This window comes from Armigeres subalbatus, chromosome 1, assembly GCF_024139115.2.
Source record: "Armigeres subalbatus isolate Guangzhou_Male chromosome 1, GZ_Asu_2, whole genome shotgun sequence".
NCBI lineage: Eukaryota > Metazoa > Arthropoda > Insecta > Diptera > Culicidae > Armigeres > Armigeres subalbatus.
This window is the reverse complement of record NC_085139.1, coordinates 118,893,546-118,913,001: the sequence shown is the minus strand read 5'-3', so window position 1 is coordinate 118,913,001 and position 19,456 is coordinate 118,893,546. Positions and strand designations below refer to the sequence as shown.

General features: G+C 41.6%; 2 protein-coding genes across 10 annotated transcripts in view; one reads left to right on the top strand and one right to left on the bottom strand.

Annotated features, from left to right (window-relative positions):
- Positions 1 to 5,584: 5,584 nt before the first annotated feature.
- Positions 5,585 to 19,456, top strand: part of LOC134205042 (zinc finger protein 836-like) — a 35,420-nt gene continuing 21,548 nt past the window's right edge. For 2 of the 9 annotated variants that reach the window (XM_062679911.1, XM_062679912.1), the window contains exons 1-3: positions 5,585 to 5,831; positions 5,890 to 6,083; positions 6,166 to 7,451. In XM_062679911.1, coding sequence (XP_062535895.1) covers positions 5,700 to 5,831; positions 5,890 to 6,083; positions 6,166 to 7,441 — 1,602 coding nt within the window. In that variant the 5' untranslated portion in view covers positions 5,585 to 5,699 and the 3' untranslated portion in view covers positions 7,442 to 7,451. Of the gene's footprint in view, positions 5,832 to 5,889; positions 6,084 to 6,148; positions 7,452 to 7,518; positions 7,787 to 19,409; positions 19,428 to 19,456 lie in introns of those variants that run through there. The other 7 variants (XM_062679917.1, XM_062679914.1, XM_062679915.1 and 4 more) reach the window with 7 other exon arrangements.
- On the bottom strand, positions 8,104 to 16,882 carry LOC134205039 (zinc finger protein 652-A-like). The gene is made up of 2 exons (XM_062679909.1): positions 14,998 to 16,882; positions 8,104 to 8,640 (listed from the first exon to the last, which is right to left on the bottom strand). The coding sequence occupies exons 1-2, from the start codon at positions 16,689 to 16,691 to the stop codon at positions 8,226 to 8,228; spliced, it is 2,109 nt and encodes a 702-aa protein (XP_062535893.1). The 5' UTR covers positions 16,692 to 16,882; the 3' UTR covers positions 8,104 to 8,225.

Genomic DNA, 19,456 nt, shown 5'->3' with positions numbered 1-19,456 from the left:
GTTGTTTTTTTGCTGGTCCCTGAGTATGGAATCGATGCTTCGACCTACATACGGACCATTGTGTCCACTGGGTGGTCCCCTGTGAGATCCTTAACATCCGTAAAAATGGTCAATCCGTAAATTCCATCGTACAGCGACGGGACTTTTTTAGAATTATTTTTTGCTGAAACCTGAGTATGAAATTGATGCTTCGAGCTACATACGGATCATTGTGTCCACTGGGTGGTCCCCTGGAAGATTCGGAACATACGTAAAAATGGTCAATTAGTAAATTTCATCGTGATGCGTCAGGTTTTTATTTTAAACCATTTGTGGCCAAACCCTGAGCATAAAATTAATTCTTTGACCCAAAAACGGACCGTTGTGCCCTTTGGGAGATCCCCTAAAAAATCCGGAATTCCCGTAAAAATGGTCAATTCGCAAACTGAACCGACGTCATTTTTAATAAACAAATTTTTGCAGAACCATGTGGGTCAAAGCATCAATCCCATACTTCGGGTTCGGCACAAAATGGTTATTAAAAAAAATCCTACCGCTTCAGAAATGGAATATTTGAAATGATCATTTTTAAAAATGTTCCGGATCATCCAAAGGAGAACCCAGTGCACACAATGGTCCGTATGTAGGTCATAGCATCGTTTCCATGCTGAGGGTCCGGCAGAAAATGGTTCTTAAAAAACCCCGTCGAAACGATTACGGAATATTTGAATTGACCATTTTTACGGATGTTCCGGAACTTCCAGGGGACCACCCAGTGGACACAAAGGCCGGAAGTGGGTCAAAGCATCAATTCCCTACTCAGGGTTCAGCAAAAAATGGTGCAATAAAATTCCGTCGCTGTACGATGGAATTTACGAACTGACCATTTTTACGGATGTTCCGGATCTTTCAGGGGACCACCCAGTGGACACAATGGGCCGTATGCAGATCGAAGCATCAATTCCATACTCAGGGTTGGGCAACAAATCATTCTAAAAAAATCCCGTCGCTCTACGATGGAATTTACGAATTGACCATTTTTACGGATGTTCCGGATCTTCCAGGGGACCACCCAGCGGACACAATGGTCCGTATGTAGGTCGAAGCATCAATTCCATACTCAGGGTTCAGCAAAAAACCTTCTAAAAAGTCCCGTCGCTCTACGATGGAATTTACGAAGTGACCATTTTTACAGATGTTCCGGATCTTCCAGGGGACCACCCAGTGGACACAAAGGCCGCAAGCGGGACAAAGCATCAATTCCCTACTCAGGGTTCAGCAAAAAATGGTGCTAAAAAATCCCGTCGCTGTACGATGGAATTTACGAATTGACCATTTTTACGGATGTTCCGGATCTTCCAGGGGACCACCCAGTGGACACAATAGTCCGTATGCAGGTCGAAGCATCAATTCCATACTCAGAGTTGAGCAAAAAATAATTCTAAAAAAATCCCGTCGCTCTACGATAGAATTTACGAATTGACCATTTTTACGGATGTTCCGGATCTTCCAGGGGACCACCCAGTGGACACAATGGTCCGTATATAGGTCGAAGCATCGATTCCATACTCAGGGTTCAGCAAAAAAAAACCTTCTAAAAAGTCCCGTCGCTCTACGATGAAATTTACGAATTGACCATTTTTACGGATGTTCCGGATCTTCCAGGGGACCACCCAGTGGACACAAAGGCCGGAAGTGGGTCAAAGCATCAGTTCCCTACTCAGGGTTCAGCAAAAAATGGAGCTAAAAGAATCCCGTCGCTGTACGATGGAATTTACGAATTGACCATTTTTACGGATGTTCCGGATCTTCCAGGGGACCAACCGGTGGCCTCTGAATTCACACAGTTCTCTGAAACCACACCCACACACAAGCGCATACATAGACACAGCGATACACACCAACATACACACATACAAACACCCACAGACACATAAATGCCCATTGTAAGGCGATTGGGTACCCGGGTACCCCGTCACCCGTTTACGGTGGGAAAAATCGTCACTCACATAAGGGTTAAAAAAAATAATCTGGCCACTCTCGAAGAAACCAGGGATGCCAGATATACAGACATGTCTGTATTTATACAGACTTTTGATCCTGCATACAGACATCATGCAGATAACAGACATTATACAGACTTTTGAATTCAGTCTTGCAAAATGTCGTGACCATCACCAGATGATCAGATATGAAAACAAAAACCACCACGCTTTTAAACGATGTTCTTTACTGACAATCACTGCAAGCGCATCGTGACATGCAGAAGCTGACACGTGAGTACCTTCGGTAAGCGTGACACCCAGATTGACAACCACAAGCTGAGAGCCATAAAGAGCATCAGGTCGGTCAGCTGTCAAAAGTGCAGGTGAGCACCGTTATTGATTGATTTTGTTGTCGTTTGATTGGACTGACGTCGTTTTTAATTGATAAATTGAATCAATAGTTAAATTAAGGGTTCATTCACAAATTACATAACGCTAAAATTGACCTGGGGGCTGAAAGCCCCCACCCACCCTCTCGTAACGTATTTTGAATGGGAGGGTTCTGAAATTTGTATGGGCCGTATTTGTGAATGGCTCTAACTAAGTTTTTACCAATTTGATCCAGACTATCTTTTGAAAAAGGCCAAATTTTTTTTATTGATTTTTTCAAATGGATACAATCAAAAAACGACGCATCCTACAAAAATGTTGGTGACTATCGCAAAATCAGTCAAAGTTTCTAATAAAGATATCGGAAACAATTCAAATTGAGCCCCACACTGAAAAAAATCAGTTTCAACAGTTTCAAAATTAAAACTCGATTTGCGAAAAACGCTTTTTTGATTTGTATGAAATTGTGTCTCAAGATAGGTGATTATGTTCCCTACCAACCGTCCATACATCGCAAGCTGGGCACTTTGAAGGAAAAAAAGTTTTTCTAACAAAAACTTTTTCTTGTTGAAATTATTTTCAGTGTATTTTTATCCGTTGCGATTAGTTACGACCTAAATATTGTGCTCTGCTTGACTGTACAGGAATATTTAAATATATGTATGTATATTTTAAATCCACTGGCACTCCTTGACACTGAGAAAAAAAATCAATTCCGACAAGAAAAATTTTTTGTTAGAAAAACTTTTTTCCTTAAAAGTGTCAAGCTTGCGATGTATGGACGGTTGGTAGGAACATAATCACCTATCTTGAGACACAATTTCATACAAATCAAAAAAGCGTTTTTTCGCAAATCGAGTTTTAATTTTTGAAACTGTTGAAACTGTTTTTTTCAGTGTAGGGCTCAATTTGAATTGTTTCCGATATCTTTATTAGAAACTTTGACTGATTTTGCGATAGTCACCCATACAACATTTTTTTGTAGGATGCGTTGTTTTTTGATTGTATCCATTTGAAAAAATCAATAAAAAAAATTTTGGCCTTTTTCAAAAGATAGTCTGGATCAAATTTGGAAAAACTATGTATGTACTTTTCTTTTAATAGCACCTCTTAAAATATTGCACAAAAAGTCAATATAAACAATAAGAACACTTAAATGTTCCCAAAAATTCTATTTTGGCTTCATGCATTTTTATCACAGCAAAAATCAATTAATTCCGCTAAGTGTCGAGCTGTCGAGCGTTGATTTCGAACCAAACACCGCATAGGTCAAGTGATCATCACGATAGTCAAGATGACATGGATATGACAACCACAACATCAGGAAAGTTTTCCTATCATTCATGCTGGTGATCACAGGCAAAAGAAGTGAAGACATGGTGAGTGACCAAGCGCTAGTTGCTAAAATGTCACTTTCATGGTGATCGTTACACCAAGCATGTGAGATCCACATTGAGCATCACAATTGAGTACTTGACACATGACCTGGATTTTGTTATAGTCACGCTTTGCGTGACTTGTACGGTGACACTTTGCAGCACTGCTTTTGATTGATGTTACAGACTTCTACAGACATTTGTTATCTTTGGAGGAAAACCAAAGCAGAAAAAATCATGAAAACCTGAGAATCTCCGATGATGATTCCAGTATAAATTAAAACTCAATGTTGCTTCTGAAAACATTACGTAGGAAATCCTGAGAGAACAACACCAAAGAAAATCGAATCAATTTTCTTGAGTACCCCGGAGTTTTTCGTTCGGAATTCTTGAAGTGGTTGAAGAAGTTGTGCTTAGGCTTATCACTCTGGAATATGGAGATATCGCTGGCAGAGTCTACAAGTACGAGGATGTGTTCCCTGGACGGGTAGATGACGGCGCCTTTAGCCGAAAAAATGCGCTACATATCTGGGAGGCGGTCCGAAATAGTGAAACCCGTCCCAGTGACCCCAATACCGACTCCATCCATCCGTAAACCTGTGTTCATAGTTGTAGAAATATATGTGGCTCAACCACCGACCTTCTAAGAGTCACGGAATTGTCATTCCTGCGGAAATTGCAAACTATTTATATTCACCGCAGGCCATAGTGTGTATTCTCCTGCAGTGGCTGCGGTTAACGAGCCGGCTAGTGGCAGATGGCCGCCAGCGCACGGTGGCAAAAATGCAGAATGCCAGCCTCGGCACAGGTAGACTCGGCTGGTGTTGCGAGTAACAATTCTGAGGCGGCTCGAACGTTGGAATTGAAGGACCTCCTGTTGTTGTTTCGATGAGGATGAGACAAGGTCCGAATCACGTTGTCTCTGGTCCTACAATTTATTTTGAGTTCGTGGAAGTGCGAAAGGGACGAGAGGCTCCGATCCATGGAGACTTCGAGAACTTCCAAAATCTTGTTGATGGAAATGGGTTAGTCACCCAACCAGCGGAATGAGGAAGTGTCCTCGAACGCATTTGCTAGTTGTCAGAGTCTACCAAGTTCCGGACAAAAGCAAGGAGGTTGCTGGAAAATCCCCATTCTTGCCACTGTTAGAAGTCCTGATGAATGCCTTGGAAATGTTCTAGATCCGCGTGCTTGCCGTCGTTGTAGGCGTTGTGCAGTAAATACATCTTCCAGATATGCGAAGTATGTGCCCGTGCCGTATTCCGGGCGGAATTACAGGATTGCAAATCTTCCACGGCTTTGGAGGCCAGTACATTGTAGCATCTCGAGAGGAAATGTTGTTTTTGTGGATGGGTACAACGAGGCTTTTTCGCCATTCATCCGGAAAAATTCGATCAGACCAAGCTTGGTTGATCAACCCAAGAACAAGGTTTTGGCGGAGTTGGGAAAGTTTTTGATGATGAAATAACCAACCATATCGAAACATGATGATTTTCCATTACTCATTGAAATTGGCGTTTTGTGAATCCGGGGAGACTTGAAAGATAGATAGTGGCCGCTGAATCTCAGGTGGATAATCGCTAACGGAAACTAAATGAATTACAATTATTTGTATTATACATTATTAATTATTTCATGGAACGAAAACTTATTTCGAATTTCAGATTATTGAAGCCTTGATATTTGATGATATCAAAAATGTATGGTTTTGAGTAATTTTCTATTTCCAGTATACCTCTGAAGCCCCATACAGACAAATACGGACATTTTACTGAGATTAACACAGACATTTAAAAATTGTATCTGGCATCCCTGGAAGAAACTCCGACAAACTGATATTATTATTTTATCTCCGACAGATCTTATGTCAAAAGATAGTTTTTAAAAACAATAAATTATTTTTACAGAAGATGATTGAATAAAGTTTACTAGTAATTAATATATTATAGACAACACATATAAAGTTAAAATGGAAACGGCTAAGAATTTTGAAAACGTTTGCCGTCTGTGCGCAGCAGAAAAGCTTAAATTGAGGGACATCCCTGGTGATGAGCGCCATAAGCAGCTGGTCGATCAGATGCGGAACATTTTGAAAGTGCAGGTAATATAGCGTTTATCCGAATTAAACTCAACTCTAATAATAATTCGCTTAACAACAGTATGAAGAAAATGATGGCCTTCCACAGAAGGTGTGTAAACCGTGCGTTACCGCTATGCAGAAAATCCAAGACACCCTGGACGAGTACCGCAAAAACGATATGCTAATGAGGAAGCAGCTTCTCGGCCTGGAAGAAATCGAGGTCAAACTGGAGGAATTGGACAACATTGATAGACCGTACAGCATACAAAATGTGTAAGTAGTATTCCAACATAATCATCGTAATTCAAGGGTTGAAATTAAAAAGGGTTGGATAACAGTATATGTTTGACCATAGGAAGATCGAGGTTCTCGAAAAACATTATGATCTCCCCACCCCAGATGGTGAGATAGAGCAAATGGAAGAGTGGTTGGAAGATGATGCAGTAGATAATGAAACTGATGTCGTGCATGTCAGTGATTCTGTGCCCAATGAGATTTTTCAGTATTCCGTCGAAATGTGCCAGAAAGATGGAACTCCTAAGAAAACGCAATCAATGAAACGAAAGCGAGAATTAAGCTCAAATGGACCGGAAAAACAACGTCGAAAAAGAGGTTCAAAATCATCAGATGATCCTAACAGGCCTCGATTGAATGACTTCAAATGTTATATATGTAAAAGTGATCCGCTAGGTTCTGCAAAAGACTTGTTGGACCATTTGACACTCCACAATGATCTGCTGCCCTATACATGCACTCTTTGCATCCAAGATATGGTTGAAATCAAACAATTGCGTTCCTTGAATCTCCATTTAAAGATGCACGAACAACCAATCAAGTGCGAGTACTGCGATCGCCGCTATGCCAATGATCGAGCCAAAGATTATCACGTCCAAACTTTCCATTTGGGAGACAATGCTCCTTGTCCATCCACGTGTGATTTGTGTGGGAAGGTATGCCCATCAGCCCTGTCGCTCAGAACGCACAAGAAAAGACACACGATTTCGTTCAATTGTGAATTCTGTTCGAAAGGATTTGCTGAGAAGTCCAAACTCAAAAGGCACATTTCACGGGTTCATGAAAAAAGCGGCAGCTATGAGTGTACGATCTGTCTGAAGCGCCTCACCACTATTGACGCGTACGAACATCATGTCCGCACTATCCACGAAGGTCGTCGCGACTATGAGTGCGATGTTTGTGGTCGCACTTTCACAACGGCTGCCTTCTTGCGGATGCATCAGAAGCATTATCAGGGTGGAGTATGCAAACCGAAAAACAACTGGACTCCCTACTATACCACCCGAGTCAACGAGGAAGGCATTAAACTGTATAACTGCAAACTGTGTAACAAAGAGGACATGCGCGCAATCAGCGAGCATCTGCGGGTTCACTTTCCCGAGGACTACGAGTGTCCGATTTGTTTGGTCAAGTTTCCGCGCAAATCGTCCTTCGACAGGCATCGGCTTACGCACAGCGAAATCACGCACCATTGCTTCAGCTGTGAGAAAACGTTTCTTAGTTCGCGAAAACTGACCAGCCATTTGGATAAAGTTCATGGCATAGGGCGGATCTTGGAGACGAACGAGCTGCCGTTGGTTTCAGACGAGGAGTTGGACTTCGACGTCGTAGATTAGGCATGGTAAGGTAAGTTTTTAATAAAACAGTGTAGATTTGAAATCTGTATAGTGAAATGCTTCGAAATTCCTTTTAGTAGCACTAGTTTCCTGCTTTTCTCGTACACCAAGGTGTAACGAACTGGTAAACAATTCAATCGAGCGTCAGTTATGAATTGAGATGATGTCTTTACTGCCGTTTAAGGCATAACTGTCCCATATACATAGGAATCCCAGCGAACATGGGACAAATATGCGTATGAAAGCAATGTGTAAATATTAGACGAAGAATTGCTGAGAAATAATAATAGTTTTGATCTTCCTCATACCTGAAAGGCGAAGAAGTGACAAGCTTTAAAATCGAATAGAGTTTATTCCTAAAAATACTGCTTAAATTCGCCTTAGCTTGACGAATTGAGGTGATGTCTGTCCGTGTGTATGTGAACAAAATTTAAAACATTTTATAACACTCATCTTTAATGAATTTGTTGGTAACAAGTTGTTTTTGATGGGGAATCCTGTCTCGTACTCTCGTATAGTATCCGTATCATGTTCGTATGATATGGCCTTGTTAAAATTTGCTATCAAACATCGAAGAGGGGAGACGACTTGTGCATTATGATTAATCGTTGAATGACTCGACAGAGTCAAAAAAGACAATGAATATAATGAAAGATCAAGGATTTTCAGAAGAAATCTTTATCGTTTGTTTATTTCGGTTAAAAATACGAAGATATTCTGCAATCGTTTCTTACTGGTGTATAATCGCAGAAAATGTCTACGTAGTCTTCTCATCAATGCTAACTCAATAATTATTGAAGAGATTGGTTTGCTGTACTCCAGGCTCTATCAAAGGTCCCAAAGTATGAAACGGTAATTGCTGATGGGCATCACCAGGTGCAGATACATGCGATGGATGTATTGCAGGGTGTGGATACGTGCCCGCTGGCATTTCCGATGAGTAAGAGGAACTGGTTGTATCTTCCGTTGGTTGCTTTGAGGGTTGTTGGTCAATACGTGTAGCTTCACCGCGTATTTCTGATATTGTAGTAGTTTGTGATGGGACTTCTGTTGATGTGATGTCATCTTGACTCAACTTGTGTTGGGAACTTTTAGTGTTGCTTGCTTTATTTTCTTTTCGAAACCGTTTGTAAAGTTTTACGCCTTCGACTTGTATTCCATGTGCTCGAATCTTATGCTGTGTCAAAAGGAAGTTGAATCTGCAATGATCAAACATTACGAAAATGATTACAGGAGATTCGTTCACAGCAATCATACCAGGAACGTAAGGAAAACCGCGGAAGACGAGATAAAATAGCCACAACAAAATGATCATTTTCCAAGTGTGATATTGATGCAAACATTTAGAGAAAGATGAAAAATTAAATGGTCGAATTCTTCTCCATTTGAATTCCACGGTCGATGCATAAAAAAATTGTAAAACTCGTCGTTGTTTAACTAATTATACGAATTCGAAAAGAAACGATTTCAAGTTCCGTTTCAAGTAGGTTTTTTTTTTTTTTTTTTTTTTTTTTTTTATTGTATTTAAAGGATTTAACTTTACAGTTATTCATCCTTACTAACTATTGAAATTATTATATTTTGGATAGTAATTTTGATGCCCTGAGGTACTTAATTAGTTTGTCTTCTTCATTTTTTTCAAAACTTAGTATCTCATTTAGATTGTTCTTTAATTTACATTCCCTTCTGTGTTCTTCAAATTTTCGGCATTCCAAAAGAATGTGAGGTACAGTTATCTGAACATTGCACGTTTCACACATATTCGAATCCCTGCAGAAAAGGTGTCTGTGAGTTACATTTGTATGGCCTATCCTTAGTCTACTTAATGCTCTTTGTTCTGTTGCTACATTACGATCAATCCACGGAAGGGTAGAAACTTTTATGGTTCTAAGAAATCTTAAACTGTTATACCATTCATTTTCCCATTGAAGACGGATGGCTTTTTTGCAGTATCTCAATGCATCTTCTCCGGGAATAGGGACCTCCAATTTTTGCGCCGTCGTTCCTTCTTTTGCCAGTTTATCTGCCTTAACATTACCTTCTATACCGGCATGCCCTGGAATCCAGCACAACACCACTAGCTTTGTCCTCAGTTCATTTTCTAGTTGCTGGATCCATGGGTGTTTAGAGTTGCCCTTCTGTAGCGCCTCCAATGCACTTGCTGAGTCTGAGAAAATCACGGTTTGTTCATTTCCTTCGACGAGATGTTCAACCGCGTATAGGACAGCCATTGCTTCTGCGGAAAATATTGAGCACTCTTTCGGTAATCCAATTGAAAGGTTGTTATCCTCGTTTGCTATGCCAAATCCTACGTTTTCCGCGTCGACGGAGCCGTCCGTGAAGATTTTTTTGAACTGTGCGTAAGTGGTGTGAATCAACTGTTGATAGATCTGCTTAGCTTTGGCAGTCGGTTGCCCAACCCTGTACTTTCTCCGTACTGACCAATCAATGCTGGGCTTTTTGTCACACCAAGATCTTCCTCCAACGCAAGGTAATTGAGCAATGTTAGGGAGTTGTTTCCCGGTGAGTTTTTCGTAGTCAAATTTAGCCCTTCGAACGGACGGGTAACTTCCGATAGTGTTAATTGCTTCATCATCTTCTTGCTGTTGGTTAGATTCCTGTCTACCACATAGAAGATGTTCCCTCTCCAATAAACGTATAGCTTTGGATATATTTTGCTGAGCTACTAAATGGGAGAAAGGTAGTTGACCTGATTCTGCCATAATCGACTCGACAGGGCTTGACCGAAATGCGCCACTTGCTTCACGTACTCCGGCATTGTACAGGGGCTGTAGCATTTTCATATTAGTCATACTTCCTCCGTTTACCATTGCTATTCCGAATAATAGTTTTGGAACTAGGACTCCGTTGGTGATTTGCAGTAATGTTTTTCTTGCTCCTCCTCCCATGCGATTTCCAACTGCTTTTATGAAGTTTATTGTTGTCTGGCACTTATTTCGTATTTCTGCTACGTGTTTTTTGAAATTCATGCGGCGGTCGACCAAAACACCTAAAATTCTCGCATATTGAACTTCGGGAATATTTCGATTTTTGATGAGCAAAGCGGGTGTTTCGGGATGTTTTCGTTTTTTGCAAAGGTGCATGAAATTTGTTTTTTCGTTCGATATAGTTAGCCCAATCCGATCGCTCCACTTGTCAATAGCATTTGCAGCTTTCTGTAGTCTTCTCCTCAGCACCTTTGGGCTACGACCAGAAGCCACAATGATGATGTCGTCGGCGTACACGAAAATTTCGATTCCTTCTGGTATGCTTTCGAAAATCGTCTCCATAAGTACGAGGAACAGGGTGACAGATAGTGTTGAACCTTGAGGGACTCCGTTTTGTTGAACTCGTTTCGCTGATAACGTGTTTCCAACCGCTACACGAAAGGTTCGGTTGGTCAAAAAGCTTTGTACAAATTGAAGCATTCTTCCTCGAATTCCCCATATGTTTAGGATTGATATAATTTTATTCCTGTCGGCCGTGTCGTATGCTTTTGTTATGTCTACCATAAGGATTTCGCAGTGAGCATTGCTGTCCACTGTTTTCCGTATCGACTTTTCTAGAGCTGCTAGATATAGATCGATTCCGCGTCCTTTGCGGAAACCAAACTGGTGTTTATTTAGTCGTTGTTGTTTTTCGAGTTCTTCGTAAAGTCGCCTATTAACCATTCGCTCAACTGTTTTGCCTAAGCAACTGAGCAGCGTTATAGGTCGTTGGTTTCCAAGGATTTTGTGATCTTTGCCCATTTTAGGGATCGGAATGACTATTCCTTCTTTCCAACTCGGTGGTATTTCACCCGTTCTCCAAATACCGTTGATCGTGTTCAATAGCTGCATTTTGACCCGTATAGGAAGGTGACTTAGCATAGGGTAGCTGATCTCGTCAACACCTATGGATTTGCTCCCAGCTTTATCCAACGCCCATAATAACTCTTCGATTGTAAAGTCTTCGTTGAAACTTTCAGATCCTATTGATTCAGAGTGATTCGGAAGAATGTCAATTGTTGGTTGGGACGATTGAGAAACATGCTGAAAGAAATCGGCCAAGTGTTCAGCTATACTCTCACGTTCCGTAACTATTTTGTTGTCGATTTTCAAAACGTGGTTGGGATTTGGTCGTTTTCCACAAAAGCATTGAATCTTAGCCACATTTCACTGCTGGTTGTTTGGGGTTGAAACTTGTCGTAAACGCTTCCCAGGATGCTTTTTTAGCTTCTTCAACTATTTTTCGGGAATAGTTTCGTGCCTCTTTGAATTCTGTTAAGGCTTGCTCCTTACGTGGGTCGTCATCTTTCAAGCGTCTCAGTCTTCGTAGTTTTCTTCGTCGTGCCTTAACTGCTGCTTCTACTTCGTTGTTCCACCAGGGAACTGATTTCCGGCCTGGTTTACCGGATGATCTAGGTATACTGGCTTCCGCTGCCTCAATTATTCTTTGGCTGAACTCTTCTACGGTTAACGTACTATTCCTTGGTATACGCTCTAGAATTATATCCTCGAAATCGGTCCAGTTGGCGTTTTTGTGTTGCCATTTTTTACGTTGATGTAATGTTTGTGTTGACAGATTTGTGTTGATGAGTATGGGAAAATGATCACTTGTCCAGGTGTCATCGTCTACCTTCCATTTGAGTTTGTTTGCAATTTCCGGGGAAGCTATTGACAAGTCCAGAGCTGATGTTCCACCATTACGGGGATCTAGTCTAGTGTGTTCTCCGGTATTCAGCAACACTAACCCATTGTTTGTGATAAAATTTTCCAAGACATCCCCGTTAGAGTCTCTTTTTGAACTTCCCCACATTGGACTATGGCTATTGAAATCGCCTAGCAGCAATATTGGTTGTGGCAATTCACTTATAAGCTTATCTAGCTCTTCTTTAAGGGTATGGGATGGAATGTGACAGGGTATATACACGCTGGCGTATGTAGCAATTATGGGATGCATAACCTGCGCTGCTACAACTTGCAGTGATGTTTTCAGTTTTAAAAACTTATAGGAAGTATTTCTGTGCACAGCGAGTCCGACTCCATTTTGCGAGGCAGAATACGGACCGGGGAGAATGGTCCAATCATATTCTCCATGGTGAAATTTCTGTAAAATATTTATCCTGGACAAACGAGTTTCTTGTAGCGCTATTACGGTTGGCTGATGTTTGGTCGCAATCAACTGAAGTTCATTGTACCGTTCCTGTAATCCGTTAACGTTCCATTGCAGGGCAACGGACACATTGTCTTCTTGTCTTTGTCGTCTGCCGTCGTTATTTTGTCTCGATGAGTGGGTTGGTGGAGGGATTTCTGAAACGTGGTGTGCATCAGTTGTCTGTTGCGTATTGGTAGGTAATCTTGTACTTGCCTGAGTATGGTACAGGCGCCCGTCGCCGACTGCCGCCGGAGGAACAACAGGCGAACCTGGATCATCTCCGGACAGGGTCGGCGTCGAGCTAGGCCTGGTTGATGATTTTGATCCGTGCTCAATGTGTGGGTATGTCGTTCGGTGTTGGCAGACCGCGCTGGGGGATTCACCGTCAACGGGCTGGGGTATGACGTCCCGGATAGATCCTCCTCCCAGCTGCGCTCTCTTATGTGAGAGTGAGGTGGGTACTGCACTTTCCCCTCCCTCAAGTCTACAGTTGTTTAGTTTGGTATTGTTGTCAAAGTTTGTTGATGTTGCGTCGAAATTGGTTGTGTTGCTGATGATGTTTTTAAAGTTATTATTTTCCATGCAGGCCGAGATGAGCCGGGGAATTACATCGGGCAGCTTCATCGGTGTCGGATTCATACATTGGGGTCGGTTGGTTACATAATATCGAACGTTTAGGTGGAGGACTTTTGTGTTCTGGGTGCATCTGTTCCGTTCTTTGATTTTCTGGAGCTGTATCTTGTTTGTTGTTCTTATTACGTCGTTTCGAATTAACTGTATTTCGTCCTGTCGATCGCTGGTCCTGCTCCTCGTTTTCCATTGGGTCTGCTTGTTGTTGTGGAACCGATTTCTGTGTGAAACTTCTGTTCTGTTCATTGAACTTCGCTATGTACGTTTTCATTCTGTTCATCTGTTGCATCAACTTTTCGATCTCCTGCGACTTTTCATTCACGGTTGCGACTAATTGAGCTATTTGTTGATCTTTCTTCTTGTTGGCTTCCATAAGTGCGTTGAATCTGGCTCTATCCAATCGAGCTTGTGCTGCGGCATCAGCGTAGCTGTCGCCGTTCAGGATTCTGTTGCGGGCTTCTGGATATGACAGGTTGTGATCGACTTTTACCTTAACTACTTTCTTTTCTGTCTGATATACTGGACATTTTCTGTTGGTGGGACGATGCTCAGCTTCACAGTTCACACAGTGGGCTGGTTCAGTGCATTCCCTGACATCGTGCGCTCCTGAGCAGTTGTAGCATCTTCTTGGTCCGGGACATCTTACGCTTAAGTGTCCAAAAAGAAAACATCCATAGCATTGTAGTGGATTGGGATAGAACGGTCTTGTAGCGACGCGTAACAGTCCAACCTTCACGTGTTCGGGGTACGTTGTATTATTGAACGATAGTATAATCGCTGTAGTGTTCTCTTTCTTCTTTTCGACCATTCTTGTTATTCTTTGAACCTTGACGACACCCTGTGGCGTTAGCGCAGTTAGGATATCATTCTCTTCCATATGCAGAATATCGTATGATGAAATGACGCACTTCGACATATTCAACTTAGGGTGATACGTGATTGACACTTGTGTCCCATCAGAAAGCTCGGTAAGGTTAATTAATTTTTCAGCGTGGGCCGGGTTACGTATACTGATCGAGTAGCTTGTTCCTTTTGCTTCACTACGTGCTGATTGCACTGTCCCTCCAATAGCAGATTCAATGCTGTGTCCAATTATGAATGGATTTGGAAGAGAATGTTTATCCTTCGCAGTCATTTGAAGGACGATCAGTTTACCGAATTCATTTCGTAAATCAGAGAGCACTGGGCGTGATCCAGAAGGGTTTCTGGGGTCACCTCCAGAGGAGGCCATGCCGTAAGTTGGACCTCAGAATCCTATGTGATGATCATGTCCTCTTTCCGAAAACAGAGACAGTTGTTGATTGGTAACAGTCACCTGTTACCTACCCCAGATTTGTTCTGTTTCGGTATGTAAATATGGTGTTTACTTCCCGCAAGTTGCGAGATGCAAGACGATATGTTCTTTTATCGTTTTATAGACGTCTCTTGTCAGTTGCGGACGTCGGTCGTTGTGCACTTGCAAGAGTAAACAAGTGGGAACGACAAACACCGCAGAAATTGTACAATTTACGACGATATAGTGGATTTCACGGTATACTTTTATCCGAGGCTTATAGAGACGGATAAAAGCGGACTATTGACTTGAAAAATAACGTTTTTTTACGCAGAACGTTAGCGAGAATTGTAAATAAATAGCTGGCGTATTCGCGCACGAGGTTAACACAACAGTGTTTCCAGCTGTACTGTTTCAAGTAGGTATGTATTATATTAAGAGGAATTTGAATACTGGATGAAGTTTTGTCTGTAGTCTCGTAAATCTCATTTACGCATATTACTCCCATATCGCTTACCTATATCCAGCTCCGCAAATATCGCACGTCAATTGTTGCCCGGTGTGTCGCCAGACGTGCAATCGCAGTTCGTTGGCCGCCATAAACCGTTTGCCGCAGAACGAACACTCGAGCTTATACGAGCTGGTATCGTGCTTCCGCATGTGCTTACTGAGGGCGTTCTTCCAGGTGCATTTAACGCCGCAGATCTCGCACTCGTACACCTTTTTCTCGTGGAAAGATTCCACGTGCATTGTGACATCCCGTTTGGAGTAAAACTTCTTACCGCAAATGTCGCACGAAAAATCCCGCTGATCGTTGTGATACTTCATGTGCACAAAGAATGATCCCCGCGTCGTAAGTATTTTGCCGCAAATTGAACACATGTGATCACGCTCTTTTCCGGATGGCTTCGATTTCCTGATCAAGTCCGAATGCGACGCCCGGTGGCCCGCCATCTGGCGGCGCAGTTTGCACTTGAAGTCGCAAAATTCACACTCGTAGCTGTCCTTAACTTTCTGTTTCTCCGCCCATTTTGCTCGTCTTATTTGGTAACCTGTATGTTTCTTCTTGTGACTGGCCAGCTGTATTGCTCGGGTGCACGTGTACGGGCATTCGGAACAACTAATAAGGTTTGATGATGATGACTTGCTAGTAGGCGAATCATCTTCTGATTCATCCGAGTTAGAAGCGCATGAGTCGTGTTCGTCGGCATTAAAGTTCGAGGGGTTTTCATTTCTCTCTTCATTCGTCTTATGGGTCGACACGTTTTCTGTGCTTGATTGTTCCGTTCTTACTTTATGTTTTTTACGATGATTTTTCAATTGCACAGGTTTATTACAGCTGAAATCACATTCACCACAGTCCAACCTGGCTTTTTGATTAGACTTCGATGACAGAATGTCTCGATGTTTTTTCATGTGACTAGCTAATTGTATCCGTTTCGCGCAACTAAAAGAGCAGTACGAACATTTCAAATCCTTTTCTGTGAGTTCTTGCTTAAATTGCACTGCCAACGGGATGTTGTCGTCATCGGATTCCGAAAACCGGTCGTCTCGGTCACTGATATCGTCCATTAAACTGGAGACTTCAACCTTCACCTCCGATTCTAAGCTATCGAAAGGGATTTCCTCAAATTCGTTCATTTCCACTTTGAATCCTTTGGATTTGGATTGTTCCGAGTTTATCGATGAGCGAAGTTCAACTATCCTTTCTAATTCCTTGGTGGCTTTCGAGCAGTTTCTGATAAATCTAATCGTTAGTTTTATCTGCATAAGACATTCGTCACACGCCAAGTTGGACAAGCGTCGACCATCCTCCATAGGTAACAGTAATGCAAGGAACTTTTTAGCATCATCCGATCGATTTATATCACTAATGCTGTTACCCATTAACTCACTAAGCAGACTGCGTGCACAAAACCGACAAAAGTAATCCGAAATGCGATTTAACAGATGATCAGAGTTGAGATATTGCGTGGGCACCGCATCACTCGTGCGTCGAAATCCCGAAACATCTTGTTGGATGGCCTTGTTTTCAAAGTGGCTCCAACAGACGAAAGCCGCCTCGTCCGTGATATGCCAGCTTTCCGGTTTTCCAACAGCATCAATCCACCGCCGACGAAGAACTTCATCGGCCTTCGGGAAAGAGAACAGATATGTGCCAAAATCTTGATTGGATGCTTCACAACCGGTGACAACACAGCGCTTAGCCATGCCTAGACCCGAACTTAGAATATTGAACGATGCGCACACTTTATGCTGAAGTGACTATTAAAATACTTATTGAATTGTTAGTGACTTCCGAAAACATAAATTATTGAGCTCCAATGTTTTGGAGAAGAAATTTCGGCAGGACCGTAAATATCACATTTGTATAGGAAAATGTAAACAACTTACAATCCATGTTGTTGCTGGTGTACTGATTGTCAAAATGGGAAGTACAGTATCCTTCTGCTTATTTGACTCTCCTTAAACTATGGCTTTTTCTGCAATTTTAATAAATTATAATAATACAAACCCTGCATGTCTTTATTTATCTATTTTATTATTTGCTTTTATTTTATGCAAATGAACATTGATTAAATATACTGTCCAGTCAGTAACGTTCATTCGTTTATTTAGTTAACATCTAAACAGATAACACTGAATCAACAATTTGACGCCACAATGCACGGTTCGAGGCCGCATCTCTCCATCCTCGGTAACGTATTCTTTTTAAAAAACAAATCGTCATTTACTAACTCAGCTATTCATTCATTTAATTAGCCTACATCTAAACAGATAACACTGAATCAACAATTTGACGCCACAATACACGGTTCTAGGCGTTCTTGGCCGCATCTCTCCATCCTCGAATACGCCCTACGCTCGCCAAGTCTTTTTGCACCTGGTCTGCCCACCTCGCTCGCTGAGCTCCACGCCGTCTCGTACCTGTCGGGTCGGAAGCGAACACCATCTTTGCAGGGTTGCTGTTCGGCATTCTTGCAACAAGTCTTGCCCATCGTACCCTTCCGTCTTTAGCTACCTTCTGGATACTGGGTTCGCCGTAGAGATGGGTGAGCTCGTTATCATTCTTCGCCTCCACACACCGTCTTCTTGCGCACCGCCAAAGATGGTCCTAAGCACCCGTCTCTCGAATACTCCGAGTGCATTGTCCATGTTTCATGTCCGTAGAGGACAACCGGTCTTATCAGCGTCTTGTACATGACACATTTGGTGCGGTGGCGAATCTTTTATGACCGCAGTTTCTTCTGGAGGCCGTAGTAGGCCCAACTTCCACAGATGATGCGCCTTCGTATTTCACGACTAACATTGTTATCAGCCGTTAAAGGTAGCCTCACACCTCGGGAATTTGGTTCGCGGATTTTTTCCCCATGTATTTTTGCATATGCGATGTTTTCGGGATTTGGGCACGGAAAATCAAAATCCCGGCCCCATTTAAAATGCACGGGGACCAAAATCCGGCGGAAATTTTTCCCGAGGTGTAAGGTAGTCTTTACTTTCTTAGCACAAACAATACTAAGCTTATCTCTGTCTCTGCATGTAACCACCCGAATAGAAAATACAATAGAATTACATTAAAATATCATAAAATTACAATACATTTTATTTATGAACAACCAATTCTATTGTTCTTCTATTGTACCAATTAATTTTCCTTATTGTTGTTCCAATAAACGTACAATAAAATCTATTGACAGAAAAATGTTGACAATAGAATTACAATAAATTCAATTGTAATTGCAAAAATTTGTTCGAGAAATGAAGGATTTTTTTATTGTTACGGTAACTAACAACCCCTATTTTCTATTGTAAAACTTCCATTTACAATAGGATTTATGGTGGAAAACAATATTCTTAATTGTTATTCTATTGTGAGCAACAAGAGAGTTTATTGTAATTACAATTAAATTTATCGTATTGTTACAATACACTGAGGAAAAAATGTGTATATATTATATGTGTCTGCTATATAGATTTTTGCAATTGCCTTTAGCCAATATATTTTATGTGTATATGGTATGAAAAATTGATTAGTGATACATATAAAATATATTGACGTTAACAGATGTGTTGTATAATTAAAGATAATATTATCAATTCATATTCTTAATAGGAACCATTTGCATTTATATGAACTTTATTGTGGGGCATTAATGGAGATAAAAAAGTATAAATAAATAACAATCGATTTATTACGATTACGTACTTATTACGATTACGCACATTGGCACTTATACCCGGCCAGTGGAATGATCATTCACATCCTTTACATATAAAACCTACAGCTGACGGAGGTAATCTGATAATTATTGTGAGGCAATCCTTTGGTAGAATCGCATACCCAGCCACAGCGCATTGCTATTAAAGGTGAAACATCGATCCGCTTCCGTTGGGATGTGTTCAGCAACGTGTGTACATCTTCCCTATTCTGTGGTCGCAGTGGACACTATCTGCTGACAGACGACTAAGCTCCACCTGGTAACGCTGGAATTGTTTTTCATCCGATCTGTCGGCGACAGACTGTCGCATGGTGCGCGACTAGGAATCCTTTGTAAAAGATAAATCACCAGCTGAAGCATTTCACTGCAGGAAACAGCAGCTATCTGTCCCAGACCTTTACTCCTCTTTGTCGCCTTCGCCGTATTGTCGTATTTGTAGACATCTGGATACTGGTTACAGTACTTTATCTGAAATGAATGATTATTTTTATTATTGAAGTCATTGTTTATCTGCATAACTATAGAAACTTCACCTGCACGAAATGCGAAGTCCGAATGCATATCCCGGCACAACATTCCGTGCTCTTGCGCCAAACCGACCATTTGGAACAAAATCTACTGCGAGCTCAGTTGAATGATGGGCACGATTTCCTCCTGCGCCAAACACAGCTAGCTCTTCGTAATGATAATTTTCTTTTTGGCTCTACAGTTAAAAATCTTCGGATCCAACGCTGTCCAGAGGGGCAAAAGGCATCC

Coding starts and splice junctions, on each gene's coding strand:
- LOC134205039 (XM_062679909.1), bottom strand. CDS start 16,691: ATGGCTAAGCGCTGTGTTGTCACCGGTTGTGAAGCATCCAATCAAGAT. Junction 8,641..14,997: donor ATTTGCGGAGCTGGATATAG/GTAAGCGATATG, acceptor TGATCATTGCAG/ATTCAACTTCCTTTTGACAC.